The 22,479-nt window shown below is 38.1% G+C and overlaps 1 protein-coding gene across 3 annotated transcripts in view; it reads left to right on the top strand.

The window, feature by feature from the left end:
• Positions 1–22,479, top strand: part of SLC35A1 (solute carrier family 35 member A1) — a 34,401-nt gene that overhangs the window by 3,125 nt on the left and 8,797 nt on the right. For 2 of the 3 annotated variants that reach the window (XM_032275300.1, XM_032275298.1), the window contains exons 2-4: positions 2,054–2,231; positions 19,234–19,393; positions 19,572–19,724. In XM_032275300.1, coding sequence (XP_032131191.1) covers positions 2,054–2,231; positions 19,234–19,393; positions 19,572–19,724 — 491 coding nt within the window. The remainder of the gene's footprint in view (positions 1–2,053; positions 2,232–19,233; positions 19,394–19,571; positions 19,725–22,479) is intronic. The other variant, XM_032275299.1, reaches the window with a different exon arrangement.

Raw genomic sequence — 22,479 nt, 5'->3', positions numbered from 1 at the left:
ACTGTCTCAAAAAAAAAAAAAAAAGAGATCTGTTTGACACTCCTATTTTATGTCCCTATGAAAACAGTTTTTGAATTGTGTTAGGCTCCCAAAGCAGTGAATAAAATCATACTTAGCACATAATGTAGTTAAAGTAGCAGGCTGGAGTTCCCCCATGTCCTTCTGTTTCTTAACCTGGGGTTGTCAAAGTACGGCTCTTGAAAGCCTAAAATATTTATTTCTGGCCTTTTACAGAAAAAAATTAGCTGATCCCTGTTTAACCTCAAGCCTAAAGATTTGAATGGACGTAAAAGGGAACTAGGGGACAATAGGTGGGAGGTGGGTAAGGAAAGTAGAAATAGTTTGATCCTTGGGTGGTGGCAGTTAAGTAACCAAGCAGGTCTGGGAATAAGGAAGTATGAGGGAGACTTTGTACTCAGTGCTTATGGTTTTACCAAAGGTCTTGGACAGGCTTTGGTGCCTGAGAGATGGCTCCTGCTTGGATATACTTGCAGGCAATTCTTAAATTGAGTGTTTATGTGTTTCCTGCATTTTTGGTTTTTTTTTTTTTTTTTGAGACGGAGTTTCGCTCTTGTTACCCAGGCTGGAGTGCAATGGCACGATCTCGGCTCACCGCAACCTCCGCCTCCTGGGTTCAGGCAATTCTCCTGCCTCAGCCTCCTGAGTAGCTGGGATTACAGGCATGCACCACCATGCCCAGCTAATTTTTTGTAGCTTTAGTAGAGACGGGGTTTCACCATGTTGACCAGGATGGTCTCGATCTCTTGACCTTGTGATCCACCCGCCTCGGCCTCCCAAAGTGCTGGGATTACAGGCTTGAGCCACCGCGCCTGGCCTGCATTTTTGGTTTTATGGAGCTGTGTTCTTATTATTTTTTTCCTGTGTTGGGAGTTACTGTGTCATATAATGCAATGAAATGAGTGGCTAGGCGTAACTTGCTTATTGTGATAGTTTTTTATTAAGCCCCACTCTTATTTCTCGGTTATTTTCTTTCTGCTGCCTTTAAGTTTAGAATATACATTGCTGCAGTTGCTTTTATGCTTTGCATTCACAAGTTTGTAATCCATAAAGGTATTTAAAATATGTGCCGGGGCCAGGCATGGTGGCTTACACCTGTAATCCCAGCACTTTGGTAGGCTGAGGAGGGTGGATCACCTGAGGTCAGGTGTTCGAGACCAGTCTGGCCAATATGGTAAAACCCTATCTCTACTAAAAATACAAAAATTAGCCTGGCGTAATGGCGAGCGCCTGTAATCCCAGCTACTCAGGAGGCTGAGGTGGGAGAATTGCTTGAACCCAGGAAGTGAAGGTTGCAGTGAGCCAAGATCGTGCCAACAATATCATGACACTGCAGTCCAGCCTGGGTGACAGAGTGAGACCCTGTCTGAAAATAAGTAAAGTAAAGTAAATATGTGCTGGGCACAGTGGCTCACACCTGTAATTCTGGCACTTCAGGAGGCTGAGGTGGGCAGATCACCAGAGGTCAGGAGTTTGAAACCAGCCTGGCCAACATGGTGAAACCCTGTCTCTACTCAAAATGCAAAAAATTAGCTGGCCTTGGTATTGCGTGCCTGTAGTCCCAGGAGGCTGAGGCACAAGAATCAGTTAAACCTGGGAGTCAGAGGTTGCAGTGAGCTGAAGTTGCACTAATGAAGTTGCACTCTGCCTGGGGGACAGAGTAAGACCCTGTCTCCAAATGAAAACAAACAACTATACATTTATGTACGTATACAACTATATATATGTACATATTACATACATATATAATTTATAGCATCTTGAACTAAAACCAGTATGCTACATACTCTTGCAATTAGGGTACTCCCCAGGAACATATGCCTAATTGGCTGATGTTTAAAGTCAGCTGTGTCTTGTGTATGTGTGTATGTTTGCGTAATTGACAAGTATTGTTTTGAAAAAATTTTTAAACATAGGTTTTAGAAAATATTTTGTGCTTGGAATTGGAAAGTATTTGGGGGCCATAACTAGTTGATTAATTTATATATACATATATTGTCTACTGAGTAATGTCATTGTTGCATGTATTTTCCAGACAATGTCACTTTATTATTCAAGTTATACTGCTTGGCAGTGATGACCCTGATGGCTGCAGCCTATACCATAGCTTTAAGATACACAAGGACATCAGACAAAGAACTCTACTTTTCAACCACAGCCGTGTGTATCACAGAAGTTATAAAGTTATTGCTAAGTGTGGGAATTTTAGCTAAGTGAGTATAAATACTTTTAATGTGTTAAATTCCTTTTCTACCTGGTTAGGGTATTTATTAGAAAATTAAAGCTACATCTTTATATGTTTAATTGCTCTGGGCCAGTATTTCTCAACTAGGGGTGATTTTGCCTCCCCCTCCTCAGAAGATTTTTGAGTTGTCACAACCTGAGAGATCCTTCTGGCATCTAGTGGGTGGAGGCCAAGGATGCTGTTAAACATCCTGCAGTCCCCATGACAGCCTCACAGCAAAGAATTACCCAGCCCCAAATGTCAGTAATGCTGAGGTTGAAGAATGCTGCTGTAGGGTCGGAGTTGGCAAAGTATGTCCCATGGGCCAAATCCAGCTTGCTCCCTGGTTTTGGTGTAATAGCGACTGACTGGCTTACAAAGCCTAAAATATTTACTGTTTGGCCCTTAGAGAAAAAAATTAACTGTGTTTTGGATGAGTATAATAATAATAAACATTTCTCGAGTGTTTCCTGTGCTAAGTGCTAGGCACTGTGCCATGTGTTTTTCATGTTTTCTCATTTACTCCTTATACATTTTCAAGGTAAGTACTTTACCCCTGTTGTATTGACACAGCATCTGAAGTTCTTTAAGATTTACACTGTTAATATGTGGCAGCACCTGGCTTTGAGTCAGGAACATCATGCAAAAATTATTTAGCTAAGGATATGGCATGAGAGAGGGTTAAGAATAGCGGCATTGGAGGAGATAGGCATAATTTTAATCCTAGACTGGGATTGTGGATGCATACACATTTTGTAACCTCTTTAAGCTTCAGTTTCTTCATTTTTTAAATTAGAGAAGATAATATGGGGTGGCGAAAATTAAATAAAATCCAATAAGTAAATTACTTGGGGAAAGATTTATGAGATGGGGACCTATTTGAGTCACTGGGGCAGTTAAGAAGTCATACAGGTTTCCAGATATGTATTGGTGAATGAGGGGAAGCAGGGAGGAATAGTGTTGTATGTAGGCTTTTATGTAGAAACATACACATTACATTTAAATGTTGGAATATTACAAGACATTGTGATTGCTTCAGTTTCAGCAGTGTGTGATGAGACAGTTGATAATACAACCACAAGCATGGCTATCATTTTGGGGAAAGATACCCAGTGAAAGTGTTGAAAATTGGTTCTAGATCTTGAAAAAGCTTATACTAATCTACTTGAAGTAGCTGGAATATGAAAAAGATGAATAAAATACATGGCCAGACTACGGACTGTTAAGGGTGACATCAGCAGTTAAGAGGAGCAGCGAGTGCAAGGGCCTAGAGCTTTTTAATGGTCTTTTGGATTTAGTGTTTGCAAAACAGTAAAATATTTTTCAGGTACTCTCAGTGTTGTCATTTCTTTGTACACATTTTAAAATGGTAATTCAAAAAGAGTAAGTAGCAAACGGAATGTTATGTAGTCTGTTAAAACACAGGTTGCATGTCAGTGCTTTATTTGCTGCGATGGAGAGGCTTCCAAATATCAGAAAATAATTGTTACACAAAAAATTTTTTGAGATGATTTGTCATATGCACAGGAAACCAAAGTTGATTTATGTGTTTGGATTTATATTTGCTTGAAAACTCCTTCCCATATAATGTTAAAATAATTGTGTAGAGCTAAAAACAAGAATGAAATTAGATTTTTTTCTTTGCTTTCAAAGTAGAGAAGACTTTATCATCTCACAGAAAGGATGACAATTTCAGGATATTATGGGAAGCTGTGGAAGTATTATATTAGAAATCCATCTTTAAAAAAAAATAACTGAAGGTTTAGAACTTGAACTTTCTCTTCAGAGGAGAAAAATTAAGAAAAACTTAGATCTTGGCCAGGTGTGGTGGCTTACACCTATAATCCCAGCAGTTTGGAGGCCAAGTTGGGAGGCTTTCTTGAGCCCAGGAGTTGGAAACCAGTCTGGCAACATGGCGAGACTCCATCTCTACAAAAAAATTAAAAAATTAGCTGGGTGTAGTGAGGTGGGAGGATTGCTTGAGCCCGAGAGGACCTGCAGTGAGCCGTGATCGTACCACCGTACTCCAGCCTGGGCAACAGAGCAAAACTCTGTCTCAGAAAAAGAAAGAAAGAAAAAAAAACATTAGAAGATCTTAGATCTTGATTAAAATAGTGTATTTCCCCCATATTCCGAGAGAAATATTGTGAAGTTAATGTAAAAATTAGTAGCATTTACTCAGTTTTGATTTGAGTTTTCTGGAGAATGAATAGAGGGAAAGGAAAAGAAATTACTGTTTAAATGGAAAAAAACTTCCATTTAAATAGTAATTCACGGCTGGGTGTGGTGGCTCACGCCTGTAATCTAAGCAGTTTGGAGGCCAAGGCGGACGGATCACTTGAGGTCGGGAGTTCAAGACCAGCCTGACCAACATGGTGAAACCCTGTCTTTAAAAAAAAATAAATAAAAAATAAAAAAAATAGTAATTCATTTTATAATTTAAACTTCATTTAAAACTACGATTAAATGAAGTAAAACCTTCTTCCTTTTTGCCCATTCTTTACACTGTGATAATGTGCAATAACTTTATAGGGTTGATACAAATATTATACTAGAACTTCAATTTTATTGGAACTGTGAAAAGCTTAATCTCAGAGCAGTTCATTTGGTGATTTGTTTAGTATGGTCTCTGATGCTGTTTGTTCAGTAATGTTCTTTGCTCAGTGAATAGTCTTGGTTAATTGTTAAAGTAAGTACATATATCGGAGTGAGAGGTGGCAGCAGAAACTTATCAAAGTAGGATCTGAAATTCTGTGTCTCACTTATAATTAAGGTTCACTTACGTAATAACATATCACTGCCATATCCAAATCTATGTTTCATTCCTTCCAAACATTGGAAGCAAAAAGTCATTCTAAGTTGTTTCAAGGTATTGTTAATAAGATATATGGGACAGTCAGGCTCATGCATTCATTTATTTATTTATTTAGAAAATTTAGAAAATACTTATCTGCTGGGCACAGTGGGTCACGCCTGTAATCCAGCACTTTGGGAGGCTAAGGCTGGTGGATCACCTGTGGTTGGGAGTTTGAGACCAGCCTGACCAAAATGGAGAAACCCCATCTCTACTAAAAATACAAATTAGCTGGGTGTGGTGGCACATGCCTATAATCCCAGCTACTCGGGAGGCTGAGGCAGGAGAATCACTTGAACCCAGGAGGTAGAGGTTCCGGTGAGCTGAGATCGTGCTATTGCACTCCAGCCTGGGCAACAAGAGCGAAACTCTGTCTCAAAGAAAATACCTATCAAACCCCAATTATGTACTCAACACTGTTCTAGTGAAAACACTAGAACAGTACAAATTAAAAAGGTGTAGTTCTGCCCTCATGGACTTATAGTTGATTGGAGAACCGAACATCATAAATAGGCGATGTTATGAGGGAAAAGTAGAGGGTGCTACAAACACGCATAATAGAGGGCCTACATTTTGATTAGAGAGTTTGAGGAAGTTATATTTAACCCTAGAACTGTCAGCTGAGTAGACTTCAGATAAGGAAAGAGCAGAAAGAAGACAGAGAACTGTGTGTTTGAAATCCTTGAGGCAGAAAAGTGCTTGACTTTAGTGTTGAGATGAAGCAGGAGAGGTCATCAGGGTATCAGAGTAGTATTATGGGCCTGTTAAGGATTTTAGATTTGACCTGAAGTGCATTAAAAAATCATTAAATGGAGCCAGGCGCAGTGGTTCATGCCTGTAATCCCAGAACTTTGTGGGGCTGAGGTGGGTGGATCACCTGATGTCAGGAGTTTGAGACCAGCCTGGCCAACATGGTGAAACCTCATCTCTATTAAAAATACAAAAATTAGCTGGGCGTGGTGGCACACTCCTGCAATTCCAGCTACTTGAGAGGCTGAGGCAGGAGAATTACTTGCACCTGGGAGGCGGAGGTTGCAGTGAGCTGAGATTACGCCACTGCACTGTAGCCTGGATGACAGAGCAAGACTTCATCTGAAAAAAAAAAAAAAAAAAAAAAAATCATTGAAGGGTTTAAATCAGGGACTAACATAGAACCCATATTGTGGGTCACTTTAACCTTTTTGAGAATGAATTGAAAGTAGGGAAACTTAATAGAGGCAAGAGATAATCACCTAGGATGACAGCACAGGTCAGAAGTTAATGGATTTGAGTTATGCTGTGGCATAGAATCTGTAGGACTTGGTGATGGGTTTGGATGCATAGTAAGTTCTGGTCAATCACAGTATTTACATTCTATAAAGTCACCACCAACATTAAACTAGTGAATACTGAACCCTTGGGGATATATACGGTAGCTTCCTGTGAGCAACTGATCACATTTTTGTCAGTCAATACAGTAACCTTGTTTTATGTGTGCTTCAGACTAAAGACACTTTCTTTAATGTATATTATTGATTAATTAGCATTGAACTCATGGCCAACAGCACTATGACATGCCTGAAGAAAGCTTATCTATCACATGTATTTTCTCCATAATATATATCATATCCTTCTTATGCTTAGGAATATCAGATGGCGCTTCAGCCCTATAGCACTTAGGAGCCATTTAAACAAAATCACCAACACAAAGCACAAAAATGCAAAAAATGTGGCACTGAATAGATTGTACTTGTTGAAATAAAGCGTAATGTTAGCTTGTTCAGCCTCAGGAATGTGCGTGCTTGGTGAAGCAAATTTTTTGTCACTCTGCGCCTGTCTGCCAAAGACTGAAAGTGTTACAAGTATTGATTTGGGGGTTACAAATACATTTTAATGAGAGGAGAATTCACACATACAGCCCGTGAATAATAATGATCAACTATAGTAGGTGAAGGAAACGGAGGTATCAGGAATCATATCTGTGTTTCCTAGTACAAACAATTCAGTAGAGTTATTTTTTTTCTGAGACAGGAAAAACAGATTTGGGGGAAGAAGATGCCAACAGTTTGATTTTGGGCATGTGTAATGTAAAGTTTTTAATATCTTGAGACATCCAGATGGGCAGTTGGATTAAACGGGTATGGAACTCAGAAGAGAGGTCTGAGCTAGAGATGTAAATTTGGGAGTTCTTATCACATAAAAGTATTTAATCTCATGGAATTATAAGACATTGTTAAAAAACAATTATCTTGTAAAAATAATCTTATTTATAATGTCATTTGACTCCATATACCTTAAAGATTGCTGTTTTCTGGACAGGATAACTAGAAACCACAGGTCTAATATAAAGCGGAACACATAATAGGTGTGCTCTGTTTAGAGAAATGGAAGGCAGCTTGTTTAAGAAACAATAAGGGAGTGCTCGCTTTGGCAGCACATAATACTAAAAATTTGGACAGTATGGGGAAGATTAGCATGGCCCCTGCTACTCTTCCAGGATGACATGCAAATGGTGAAGCATTCCATATTAAAACAACAAAAAACAAAGGAGTCAGTCTGGCACTGAGGCAGTGCCCTAGAACTTTGTAAGAGTTCGATTAAGCAGGCCAGGGTAAGCCTAACTTCAATCAAGTGTGCAAATTAGAATCTTCAGGTCCCAAGAATTTTAAGCAGAGGCAATTGTAGCTTCATGGATTGTTCTTGGTGAGCTTTTAGAGATTTGGTCTAGTCAAACTCATTTCATATGTAAGAACTTTGAGCCTGGAAAGGGACTAATTCATGTAATCTCTGACTAAAAATTTGATGTGACCAAATGGTTCAGCAAGTTTCCAGATCCGTGTTTTAAATGAAATGCCAGTCTCTTTCAGAATTTGAGGTGGCAGAGAGTTTCTATAACCAGGTAGTCCTATTTGGACAGAACTCATGATGGCAGTCTAGGTCAAATGGCTGAGACCCCATTGTCTTTGCTTCTTTCTCTTGCAGTCTCTTTCAGATTTTGAGGTAGTAGAGAGGTTCTGTAACCTATTTGGACAGAACCCATGATGGGAATCTAGGTCAAATGGCTGAGATCCCATTGTCTTTGGTTCTTCCTCTTGCCTTTAATGCCTTCTTTAGGGTAGCAGTAGATGGGTTGTGTGCCATGAGGCATGGATATCCTAACATTCACATTAGTATGGTTGGTTTTGTAGGCTGAAGGGTATAATTGGTTTGCTAAAACATTAGAAGACAATAGCTTAATTGGAATTCCTAGTCTTTTCATTGTTCTGGTTATATGCTGTGGTTTGGATGCGGTTTATCTCCACCAAAGCTTATACTGAAATTTGATCCCCAGTGTGGTGATGTTGGGAGGTGGGGTCTAGTGGGAGGTGTTTAGGTTGTGGGGACGGATTCCTCATGAATGGTTTGGTGCTGTTTCCTGGTAGTGAGTGAGCTGTGGCTCTCAAGAGACTGGATTAGTTCTTGCAGGAATTGATTATTTCCGGAGAGAGTGGGTTATAAAGCCAGGATGCTCCTCACATTTTGCTCTCTCCACACATGTCCGCCTCCCCTTAGACCTTTTCTCCCATGTGATGCATGCAGCAGGAAAGCCCTCTAAGAACCCAAGGCTGTGCCCTTGAACTTCTCAGCCTGCTGAACTGTGAGCCAAAAAAAACTTTTTTTTTTTTTTTTTTTTTAAATACCCAGTCTCAGGTATTCGTTTTACAGCAACACAAAGCAGACAAAGACAGTATTTAAAATGTTTAAAAGAAAACTCTATTAAACACTATAAATGCACGCAGGGTGTTGTGAGTCATGCCTGTAATCCCAGCACTTTGGGAGACTGAGGCGGGTGGATAGCTTGAGGCCAGGGGTTCAAGACCAGCCTAGGCAACATGGCAAAACCTTGTCTCTACAGAAAATTACAAAATTAGCCAGGTGTGCTGGTGCGCACCTTTAGTCACAGCTACTTCGGCGGCTGAGGCAGGAGGATTGCTTGAACCTGGGAGGTGGAGGCTGCAGTGAGCTGAGATGGCGCCACTGTACTCGAGTTTGGGGGACAAAGTGAGACTCTGACTCAAAAAAAATATATAAATGGAATTTACTTGAAAATTTTAGGATATTTAACAACTTAGAAGACATATAGACTTGCTTCAGTGAAGAGTCCCTGATATATATTTTATTATTATTTTTTTTTGAGATGAGTCTTGCTCTGTCGCCCAGACTGGAGTGCAGTGGTGGTAACTTGGCTCACTGCAACCTTTGCCTCCAGGGTTCAAGCGATTCTCTTGACTCAGCTTCCTGAGCAGCTGGGACTACAGGCATGCACCACCACGCCCAGCTAACTTTTGTATTTTTAGTAGAGATGGGGTTTCACCATATTGGCCAGGCTGGTCTCGAACTCCTGGCCTCGTGATCCACCCGTCTCAGCCTCCCAATATCATTTTTATTTGAAAAAAAAAAAAAAAAAAAAACAAAACAAAAACAAAAATGAAAGATATTTCTTTCAGGTTGGGGTAAAAGAACGGAAGGCAGAGGTGCATTCCTTGCTGTGGTCCCCAAGATAACAAGGCAATAAATATGAGGAAACCACTTAACATGTACTATTGCTATAAATTTAAAATGTCCTAGAAAAGCTAAAGAATAATGCCCCTTTTTGGGATTTGTGAAAAATGTACTTTTGAAAATCTCATGAGTAGATGTCTTCTTTAGAAAGCAAGTAACTATACTCTGTAGAATACCAACTAGTAATCATTGTCAAAATGTGTTATGTAAAATGTCACACATCCTCCTTTAAGATTATAACAACTAAATTTACTGGCTTAACGTTATTCAGAATCGTTGCTATTGAGCATGGCAGACTGCCAGAGAGTGAAAGTGTTAAGGAAACACTCTTTGATGTCCAGCCTTAGAAACAGGTGAGGGAAATAAGCTAAGTGAATGTAGCTTATTTCCATTTCATTCTTGTACATGTTGATTAGCCCTTATCCAAAATGCTCGAGACCAGAAGTGTTTCAGATTTCAGAATTTTTAAGATTCTGGAATTTTGCATTAATATTAATTTGGTTTGAGTATCCCAAATCTGAAAACCTGAAATCAAAAATGCTCTAATGAGCATTTCGTTTGAGTATCATGTTGGCACTCAAAAAGTTTTAGGTTTTGGAACGTTTCAGATTTTGAATTTTCAGATTTGGGCTACTCAACCTTTATCTTTGTTTTATCTGAAACTATTATTTCCTATTCTATGAATAGAAATCTTAGGCTGAAGGAAATTTTAATTTGCCAAAGGAGCCTAGAAAGTAATTGATGGTAATAGGATTAGAAGACAAATTTCTTGAACTTTAATTTTCAAATTATAAATCTTTCAGAACAATGAAGTAATTAAGTATTTTTGATTAAGACAAAGACAAGCACTTAATGGCATTGTTAGAAACTTCAGTAGTTTAGAATAATTTTTCTCTTTTTGTTTCCAAATGTTAACACTTTGCCATGTGTCTTAATTCAGGTGGCTCTAATGAAATAGACTGGTTGGCTTAAACAACATTTATTTCTTACAGTTCTGGAGGCTGGAAAGTCCAAGATGCTGGCAGATTAAGTGTCTGCTGAGGGCCTTCTTCCTAGTCCGATAGCTGCCTTTTTGCTGTATCTTCATGTGATGGAGAGAGGGATGGCTCAGGCCTCTTCCTCTTCTTCTAAGGCACTAATTTCATCATTAGGACTCTACCCTCATCACTTCACTAAACCTAAGACCCTCCTCTAAATACTAATTACATTTGGGGATTGGAACTTCAACATACGAATTTTAGGGGTTAACACATTTAACCGGTAGCACATTACACATACAATAAAACATGAATGTTGTGTAATATTCCTCTGTCATATCTATTTGTGTGTGTACTTGTATATTTTTTTTTCTGATTTGTTGAGTATGATTTAGACAAGATGCCTCTGTCTCTAATATTCTTTAGCATGTTTCCTAAAAGCAAGGACATTCTCTTATATATAATCAGTAAAATTATCGAATTGAGACATCAGTACTGATACAGTACTATTACCTAATTCCAGACCTTATATAAATTTTTCCAGTTGCCCCACCAGTGTCCTTTATAGCAAAATAATTATTTGTCTTGGACTTCAGTCTTTTCTAGGATTACAGCTTGCATTTAATTGCCATGTCTCTAGTTTCCTTTAATCTGGAAAGTTTCTCCATCTTTCTTTTTTTTTTCACATCCTTGATATTAACATGGGCCATTTAATTTATACACTATCTCTCAAATTACGTTTACTGATTTTTTTTATTATCAAATTTAGGGGTTTTTTTGGGTCAGGGATATCATAGACATGATGCATCCCTTTTCGTGCAGTATATAGAGGTGTATGTGCTATCCATTTGTTCCCCTACTGGTGATTTATCTTGATTTCTTTCTTTCTTTTTTCTTTTTTTTGAGACAGAGTTTCGCTCATTTTACCGAGAAGTACAATGGCATGATCTCAGCTCACTGCAACCTCTACCTCCTGGGTTCAAGCAGTTCTCCTGCCTCAGCCTCCCAAGTAGTTGGGATTCTAGGCATGTGCCACCACGCCTGGCTGATTTTTGTATTTTTAGTAGAAATGGGGTTTCACTATGTTGGCCAGGCCGGTCCCAAACTCCTGACCTCAGGTGATCTGCCCGCCTCGGCCTCCCAAAGTGCTGGGATTACAGGCGTGACCTGCCTTGTCTGGCCTAATCTTGGTTTCTTGATTAAGGTAATGCCTGCTAGGTTTCTCCACATAAAGTTACCAGTTTCTTCTTTTTGATTAGCGTCTTGTAGAGGGATACTTTGAGACTATATAAATATCCTCTTTCTCATCACACTTTCACCCCCTGGTTTTGTTGTCCATTAATGTTGTCAAATGGTAACTTCCTAGTATTTCATTACCTATGCATTTATTGGCATTCTACTCTAGAAATTTCCCTTCTTCCCCTCTTTCTCTGCCTCTCTCTTTGTATTTATATGAACATGGTCTCAAGGATTATTTTGTTATGCAGGTTAGAATCCATTATTATCATTATTTTGATGCTCAAAATGTCCCAGATTTGCACAGTGGGATTAAACTGTTTCTTTTTAGCATATCAAGATGTTCTAGACTTTTCTTGTACGTTTTCTGCCCCAACCCTGAAATCATACATTTCTACAAGGATCCCTTATTCCTTTTCTTCCAGAATGGTATTTAGAAACAAGAATCTAGGCATTAGGTGTACACATTGATACTGGAGTATCATTACTTTAGACCCTTTCAGCAGGCAGAGCTAGGAAATATATATGCCTGTGTATGCATACACACTTATCTTTATCTAGTTCTGTGTGTATGTATAACAAAGAGTTATGTATTGATTGATACCTACAATTTTGACCCAATATCTCTGTGTTCATTCTAACCTTCCCCTTACCCATATTGGTTCCCTTCTCTAATGCTGAGGATTCTAGCTCTCATTATGCTCAAGATATTTACTTATTTGCTCAATCCTAGAATAATAAGTAGTATCAGAATTTCTAGTATTTATCTGAGAAAAAAGCAGACCTACTAACTGAAGTATGTATTTGTATGTAGTTCCCTTTGCTTTTAGTTTTACAGCATACAGTAAAATACTGTGTTTTAGAATATTGAGTTAGTTCTCTTTTTCTCCAAGTGTAATCTTGTTGACATTCTTTTTTGATTTCTGTTTGTAGTTAACTTGAGACTCCCCCCATCCTTGTTGATTATACTTATAACACCCTGGAAGTTTTAGTGTGAAATTATACTTATTTCAATAAGAAGTTAGAACTGAAAGAAAAAAAAGGGAGTATGGGAAGGAATTAATGGATGGCTGCTTTGATAAATAAGGTTGATGTGGTCAAAGTGGTAAATTTTACATGCAAGAGATTGCTGGTCACTGTGTGTGATGTACACTGTACCCCGCTTTCCTTTTTTTTTTCTTACACTTAAATATTTTACCTTAGAGGTGGTTTCATGTCAGTACATAGAAATCTATCTCATTCTTTTTAAAAGCTGCATGGTACATATATATATATATATACATTATATATATGTATCACAATAAACCAGTCTGTATTGATGGACATTTGGGTATTTCCCGTCTTCTACTCCAACACAGAGATGTAATAATTATCTTTGTACATATACTGTTATGCATTTGAATGATTATATCAGATAACTTTTAAATTAAAAGGGAAATTAGTAAATTCTGTTTTAGGGGAGGGGCAGATTAGCAGTTGGGTATTCTGAAAGCTGTATATGTAAATAAGGTGATTTTTTTAATATTTGAATTTTAAGTAATCAATTTCTAAGCTATAATTTGGTTGAAATATAAAACAATACAACATTTAAAAATACTCTTTTAAGCTGGGTGCAGTGGCTCATGCCTGTAATCCCAGCACTTCGGGAGGCTGAGGCAGGTGGATCACCTGAGGTCAGGAATTCGAGACCAGCCTGACTAACATGGTGAAACTCCGTCTCTACTAAAAATAAAAAAAATTAGTCGGGTGTAGTGGCAGGTGCCTGTAATCTCAGCTACGCTGGAGGCTGAGGCAGGAGAGTTGCTTGAACCCCGGAGATGGAGGTTGCAGTGAGCTGAGATTGTGCCACTGCACTCCACCCTGGGCCACAGAGCTAGACCCCATCTAAAATAAATAAATAAATAAATAAATAAATAAATAAATAAATTCATAAAATAAATTACCGCTGCAATTCACAGGAAAATTGTTTGTTAGCTGTAATGCTTTACTAAACCCTATCATAGCTGTTAGTTAACACGGTTTAGATTTAAATTTGTCATTGTTGGTGTAAAGAAAACGAAGTGAAAACACTTTGATATTGCCTTAGAACAAAGGAACAAAGTCAGCTTTTTTTTTTTTTTTTTTTTTAAGACAGGGTATCACACTGTCACCCAGGCTGGAGTGCAATAGTGTGATCTTGGCTTACTGCAACTATTGCTTCCTGGGCTTAAGTGATCCTTCTGCCTCAGCCTCCCCAGTAGCTGGGACTATAGGTGCACACCACCATGCCCAGCTAATTTTGTACTTTTTGTAGAGTTGGGGTTTTGCCATGTTGTACAGGCTGGTCTCAAATTCCTGAACTCAAGCAACCGCCTGCCATGGCCTCCCAAAGTGCTGGGATTACAGGTGTGAACCACTGTGCCAGCTCAAACAACTTTTTGTTTGCTGTTCACCATAGTTTAAAAATAGTGTCTCTAGCAGGATGTGTAAATGTTAATGTACATATACTTTGGGTGCGTTTAGTAACAAACCACATATATCTTAACTTTGAACTGCATGTCCATATTAAGACCAGAGAAAGTCCTTTTACTGTTTAGTATTATCTAGAGAAATTAATGTAGCTGTCAAATATTTATGTTATAGATTATCCAGCTCTGTTTCTTCTCCTGGGTTCACATTTTCACTCCCCTGTTGTACCCATGCTATAATGGGTTCAGGGTGTTGGGGAGGAAGTAAAAATCACATCCCTCATATGAAGAGTATTTTTGTCCTCAAATTGACCTCATTATTGTTTTCTTAACCTAGCCCCTCAAAGTCTTTTAAATGAGTTAATTAACTTTGTAGATGATAAGAAATTTATAAACAAAATTTAAGTTTCTTAAGCTCATGAGTAACTTCTGCTGTGTTCCATTTTGCACAGTGCCTTGGTAACCTAGCCAAGGATTTTATGCCTCTTAGTATTTCTCTTCAGATCAGGAGCTGGAGGAATGAGGCCTACTTTTGACCAATCATAGGTCAGAATGAACTGGTTTCAGCCAGTTCATAGGAAATTTAGGGAGGGAGGCAGCAGCGGAATATCTCTGCAATCAACATGGAGCTTCAGAATTTCTTCAGGCAACCAAAGGTTGCACAGAGTTTATTCCAATGATAAAAATCAAAAGAATTGTTCAAATAGAAAATTTAACAAGACTGTGTCTAAAAATAAATTTAGTATATGCTTTTAGTTTTATGTGTTCTTTCTGCTAGCTAACAATGTCATTTATATAATTAAATTTAATAAATTTGTTTTTAACAGAGGTGCTCACTAAGGTGCTTATGATTTGATTTCTAAGAAAATAAGTTCACGGCCAGGCATGGCGGCTCACGCCTGTAATCTCAACACTTTGGGAAACCAAGGTGTGTGGATCACTTGGTCAGGAGTTCAAGACCAGCCTGGATAACATGATGAAACCCTGTCTTTACTAAAAATACAAAAAATTGGCCAGGTGTGGTGGTGTGCACCTCCCATTTACTCAGGAGGCCAAGGCAGGAGAATCGCTGGAACTCAGGAAGTGGAGGTTGCAGTGAGCCGAGATCACACCACTGCACTCTAGCCTGGGCAACAGAGCAAGACTCCATCTAAAAAAAATGTGTATATATACACATTTTTTATATACACATTTTATATATATATTATATATATATGTGTGTATGTTCAGAAAAATAGAAGAAAAGTAACCTTTGGTTTTAATATGTCCCTTTTTACAGTATATTACAGTATATTTAGGGCTGATCATTTGTTTCTGTCTCTTAGTAAAACAAAAAGATGATTACTAGTGTTTTCTAGTAGATATATTGCTCTTGTTACTTTAGTGAATGAAGCTAAATATAAGATTAAGAGTTGTGTTCTTAATAAATACATTAGCTTAAGCAAGATTTAACCTGATTAATACTAAAATAATTTACCCTCTTCTTTAAAACTTTGTGTGGTAAGATTCCCACATTTCTTTCCGATAGCTCCTAAATCTCCTCTGTCTACTTTCTGATACTTTTCTGTTATTCTCTTGTACTAGTTCTTTTAGCATCCTCTGCTATTTTTTTGTAACTTATTTCAAAGTATCTTATGTAACATTGCGATAATTCTTTGGTACTACAGTGATATTTGCACTTTCCAGTAATTAACACTCTGGTATACCTTGGTTTCTCCAATGTCTTCATTAGAGAAGGAACCAGAAAAAGATACCGTGGCCATCTTGGCAGTGAAAAAATAGCTCCTAAGCATCCAACAAAAAGGATATGGCCAAAAGAGACAGATCTGAGGGTTAATCCTGACACACTGGACTTTACTTTTTGCTACAGTGAAGGAAAGGAGTACTTAGATTGGCTGCTAATTTGTTTCATAAGCCCTTCTTTTTATGTGAAAGCCGAAAAGTGAGGGAGAAGAGATAAGAAAGAAAAGTGAAGGGGAGAAAAGGGACCACAGCTACTTTGATTATTGGTGCAGGTTTGGTAGCTGTTTGGAGTAGCAGTTGGATCCTTAAGTAGCCCATATTCTGACAGGACAAAGAGATCACCCCTGTTCTTTGGAGAGCCAAAACGTCATCTGTTACTAATGAAGGCTTCTAATATCTTACTTTTTTTTTTTTTTTTTTAAGAGATGGTATCTTACTCTTTCACCCAGGTTGGAATGTAATGGTGCCACCATAGCTCATTGTAGCTTCAAACTTCTGGGCTCAAGCGATGCTCCTGCCTCAGCCTCCTGAATAGCTGGGACAGCAGGCACATGCCACCACTCCTGGAAATTTTTTTTTTTTTTTTTTTAGAGAAGGGGTTTTGCTTTGTTACTAAGGCTGGTCTCCACCTCTTGGCCTCAAGTCATCCTCTTGCTTCTCAGCCTCCTGAGTAGCTGGGATTACAGGTGTGAACCACCACACCACTGAGGCTGTAATATCTTTAACAGGTGGAGGTAAAGTGGCATTGCCCACAGGTGGGGATTAGGGGAAGAATAAATAACTATTATACTGTAGGCTTTGAGGGTTCAGCTTGAAGAATCTTACAATAGGAGATAAATGAATATGGGAGGAGGTAGAGTGAGTGTGAAACATGGGTACAAACAGGTACCTCTCAGCAGTTCCTTTTGGGTACCACCTTAAAGACACATCAGTGTATGTCAGCATTTTAGAAGGGCACTAAAACTTGCACTTCACACAATCTGTAGAATTTATGCTATCATGATACTGACTAGTGATAATTGTTCAGTTATTTTCTCTGATACATTACCTTATTAAGGCCATTCTTTTACATTTTAATATTTTTCTCTAATTTTTCATCAATTTTATAATTGAGGGGAAAGCATTCTTGACAATTATTCATTATACTCTGTTTAAGATGTTGGCCGGGTGCGGTGGCTCACACCTGTAATTCCAGCACTTGGGGAGGTCGAAGCAGGTGGATCACTTAAGGTCAGGAGTTTGAGACCAGCCTGGCCAACATGGTGAAATCCCATCTCTACCAAAAATACAAAAATTAGCTGGGTCTGGTGGCCTGTGCATATAATCCCAGCTACTTGGTAGGCTGAGGCAGGAGAATCCATGAACCCAGGAGGTGGAGGTTGCAGTGAGCCAAGATCACGCCATTGCATTCCAGCCTGGGTGGCAGAGAAAGATCATCTCAAACAAAACAACAAGAACAACAACAACAAAGATGCAAGGAAAGAATATGGGGCATCTTAGATTTGCATTAATCAGTTAAAAACAAAGCCAAACATTAGTTTAAAGAGCCTATCTTCAGATGCCTGGAAAACTCTCCTACATAGATTTTTCGGTGGAAAATCTGTGGTATTTTTGGTATTCCTTTGCTTTTCGGATAGAGTTTGTAGTCCACTACCAGGATGTATGCATCGCTTTTCAGCATATAGACTTAACACTGTGTGGTGGGTGTTGGATTTGGTGACACAAAAAGATCTGTAACTAAGGATGTCTTTTGTTTCTGCAGCTTAGGCCAAAGCTCCTGTCTTATTAATTAAGCATTTTCTTGAAGGTAGAATGGTCTATAGCAAATAAATAGGTACAGGTTAGTTTATTTGATATAATGGTCTTTTGCTTCCTCTCAGAACTTAGGTAATTATATTTGCAGCATTTAAAAATGAAAAAAATCAACTCACAACTGTTGATTCTAATATATTAACCAAAAATACAGAATCTCACTGTGATTATGAAACTTTGAGTTGGAATAGAGCTATCTCACCAACAAAGTATTATGGTTTTCTTAAGGATATCGTGAGCTGCAGTTAGGACCATTAATATTAAGCACTTTTTTGGGGTGTTGGTTATTTTATTGCTTATTATAATACATCGTTTTATTTTTCTTTTCAGGAAATAAATGAGCTGATTTATGATACAGGAAATAAAAGCCAGATTAGCCAGGTCCTCCTGAAATAATAATAATAGCAAAAATAATAGTTGAGAGCATGAATAATCAGTATGTAGTCAAATAGTAAACTTTATATGCATTACAGATATAGTGTACTTTTGTTGGAGTTATTCAGATCTGCTACAGAATTATACAGTTATTAAATATGAGAATATCCTTACATAAGGAGTCCCTACTATGTTTCATAAGTACTAAATTCATTTACAAATAATACTGACCCAACTCACTCTATTCCTAAGCCATGTAACTTCCATAACTACTGAAGCCTTTTTATTTGCAATTAAATCTACTGTAATTAAAAAAAAAAAAACCTTTAAAAATAGGCCAGGTACAGTGCCTCACATCTGTAATCCCAGCACTTTGGGAGGCTGAGGTAGGCAGATCACTTGAGGTCAGGAGTTCAAAACCAGCCTGGCCAAACTGGTAAACTCCCATCACTACTAAAAAAAATTTAGCTGGGCGTGGTGATGGGTGCCTGTAATCCCAGGTATTTGAGAGGCTGAGGCAGGAGAATCACTTGAATCCAAGAGGTGGAGGTTGCAGTGAGCTGAGATCATGCCACTGCACTCCAGCCTGGGTGACAGAGTGAGACTTTGTCTCAAAAATAAATAAAAATGTATATGCAAACTGATCAATTAAAAAGTAATTGGGGTGAACTTGATAAAATACAGTTAAAGTAAAAGTAGCAGGGGATGAATTTTATATAGGTAATGTGAGCAATTTTGTTTTCCTAATCTCATTATTTAATATACTCAAAACCTCTTAGAACTTTGACCAGAGATTGATAGTATGGTAAATCTAGTAGTTGTCATATTTTCCCAAACAGAACTATAATTTTTTAAAGAGGATACATTATTGGTTTTCTTTTAATCTAAAACTAGTTAGAAATTATTAGTTTGCTAAATTGCAGCATACACAGTATGCCTGTCCTGTGTTTGAAGAAATCTTATTAAAAGAATGCTCTTTAATTTTCTTCCTCACCACCCTCTCATCTCCCCCTTTTGTTTTCAAAGAGAAACTGGTAGTCTGGGTAGATTCAAAGCATCTTTAAGAGAAAATGTCTTGGGGAGCCCCAAAGAACTGTTGAAGTTAAGTGTGCCATCGTTAGTGTATGCTGTTCAGAACAACATGGCTTTCCTAGCTCTTAGCAATCTGGATGCAGCAGTGTACCAGGTAAGTGGAGTTAATGACAATGAAAAGCACAGAATCTTTTATGGTAAAAAATTTTTTATTAACTCTTTACCATATTATCCAATTTTTAAAAATTGATAATTGCATCAATGATATCAGAAATAATATATTTGTATTAGAGCCTAGTATTAACTGTATTAATTCATTCTTTTGTTTTTAGGTGACCTACCAGTTAAAGATTCCCTGTACTGCTTTATGTACAGTTTTAATGTTAAACCGGACACTCAGCAAATTACAATGGGTTTCAGTTTTTATGCTCTGTGCTGGAGTCACGCTTGTACAGTGGAAGCCAGCCCAAGCTACAAAAGTTGTGGTAAGAAACAAAATGTACACCATAGCTTCCCATAAATAGAAAACTTTAAGTCTTACACTGTTCAGTCACACTGTGTACACAGCATGACTACATTTCTTTGATTTAAAATAACTTTCACCTTATAGACAGGACTTCTTTAGCATATTATCAGTGATAATAATACTTACTGGCTGTTTCTCAGAGGAGAATATGCATAAAGTATGTTAGAGACAGAAAGTACCTTAGAAATAATGTATTCCACCCCCTCCATTTCATGGGTGACAAAATTGAAGTCCAAAGAAGTGAAGGAACTTGTCCTAAATTACAGTTAATAGCTAATTTGTGACCACAACTATGCCAGTTTTCCATAGCGTATATGTTTAGAACTTCTAGACTTCTTTCAGACATCTCAGAAACACTGGGCAAGGTTTTCTCCATCTAGTTTTCATCTTCTCCCTGAACTCTCAGTCTCTAGCACATCTTCCTGCTATCAGCAATAGGGGTGACAAGGGGAGGAGTGTTCTTACTGATAATTGATAATTATCTTTAGTTTTTAAGAGTTAATGTGAAGGTACATAACTGATTTTTAAAGAGTTAATGTTAAGATACATACCTGATTTTTTTCTTATATTGTATGCCTCAATCCGTTAATTCCCCAAAGAGAAATAGGAAATGGGATGCCAGTGAATAGTTTTGTGAAGGTCTCGGGCTTCCTACAGTTGAATATTTACTCTCTTTAACTTTTAGCAAACAGGCTATGGTTCTCTTAGGAAAGGAAGGTAGCTGGGATGTACAGTGCTTATGAACAGTATCATATAGACCACCCTCTGGTCTCCTTCTTCCCCAATTAAAACAACCTTACTGTTTCTTTCTATAATATGGTTTCTAGACAGAGACTTCCTGATCCCTGCCTTCTGCCCCTACACTTTTCCTTATATTTTTCTCTTAGATGCATTCATCTGTCATTATTTCTTAGTATGTCCTAAAACTCCACTGTCTCCTGATGTTGCCTAAGTAGTATGAAGCACAGCTTGGAATTACCCCTTTGTTCTGAATACTAGAGACTTGTTATCTAGTCATGTGTCACTTAAAAAATACATGTTCAGGGTTCTGAGAGATGCATCATTAGGTGATTTCATTGTTGTGCAAACATCATGGAGTATACTTACACAAATCTAGGTGGTATAGCCTATTTACTACACACCTAAGCTGTACAGTATTGTTTGTAGGCTGCAAACTTCTGTAAGTTACTGTGCTGAATACTGGAGGCAGTTGTAACACAGTGTAAGTTTAGTGTACCTAAACATAGAAAAGCTACACTAAAAATAGTTGTCTTACAGGACCACTGTTTTATATGCGGTTCATCATGGACTGAAATGTCATTATGTAGTGCATGACTGTATTAATTTCTAGGAGGCAGGCAAAGCATCTATTTTACAATTGATCGTAAACCACTACATGTAACTGTGTCACCTAAGTAGTTTGTCTCCAATGTGTTTTGTATTATCTGTCTGTACTGGCATGCATGACTCCCATACTGGTTAAGTGGGTTCCAAGTGTCAGAACTTGAGTAGACTCTTGTTGACAGTAGAACTCAAACTCTGGCTTATTCTAAACCAGAATGCAGGGCGTGCTTGTATTTATTAAGCTCATCTTGTTAAGCTTTGGGTCATTGCTCAGCCCCTTAAGTTCTTTCCAGTTCTTATCTATTATTAGCTTCTCCTTGGGGTATTATGCTTTCCAGAGTAAAAAACTATGCCTTCTTGGTCTTTACTCAAAATTTTAGATAGAACAGGACCAGAGTTCTGTGGCCATACCTTTAGAATTCTTTCTAGCTTGATCTTTTTCTTGCTTACTGAACATTTATCATCACTGATAGTTTTTATTGGTCAGGAATTTGAGGGTGCCTTAGCTAGCTGATTCTAGCTTGAGGCGGCAGCTTAGGGCTGCAGTCAACTGAAGGCCTGACTGCGGCTGGAGGATCTGTTTCTAACGTGGCTTATCTGTATGCCTGGCAAGTTCGTACTGGTGGCTGGTCTAGCTTGATTTTGTTAAATTAACTAGCATTTTTCTGTATGAGCATTCACACACTTATGAATTGTATCTTTATCCTCACTACATTTCTGTGTCGTCTATAAAAATATGTGGTGGGCATTGTGGCTTACGCCTATAATTCCAGCACTTCAGGAGGCTGAGGCAGGCGGGTCATGAGGTCAGGAGTTCGAGACCAGCCTGGCCAACATAGTGAAACCCCATCTCTACTAAAAATACAAAAAATTAGCTGGGTGTGGTGGTGGATGCCTGTAATCCCAGCTACTCGGGTGACTGATGCAGGAGAATTGCTTGAACCCGGGAGGCGGAGGTTGCAGTGAGCCGAGATTGTGCCACTGCACTCCAGCCCAGGCCAAGGCTCTGTCTCAAAAAAAAAAAAAAAAAAAAAGAAAAAGAAAAATATATAATGCAACTCTTGTCGAATTTCTTGCCAAACACTATCTCTGTGGAATTCCCCTCATCACTTAACATTAAGAATCCTTTCAGGAAGGAAATCTGGTATGTTTCATGCTTAGTGAAGTCATACTATTTTCCACTGATGACCATTAGACTTTTTAGTACAAGTCATCTCTATATCTGTTCTAACATTTTGCTGGTAATCAGTCTAACAATAACAGCTGCAGTCACTTATATGGCAGTAAATATTAGCATTATCTAAATGCTTTATATATACTAACTCACCTACTTTTCTTGATAGTCTTTTAAATTTATTTAGATAGGTAGT

The sequence above is a fragment of the Sapajus apella genome, unplaced genomic scaffold (assembly GCF_009761245.1).
Source record: "Sapajus apella isolate SASKATOON/1434 unplaced genomic scaffold, GSC_monkey_1.0 scaffold6, whole genome shotgun sequence".
Taxonomy (NCBI): Eukaryota; Metazoa; Chordata; class Mammalia; order Primates; family Cebidae; genus Sapajus; species Sapajus apella.
Note: the sequence above shows the minus strand (reverse complement) of the source record. Positions and strands in the feature narration are given on the sequence as shown.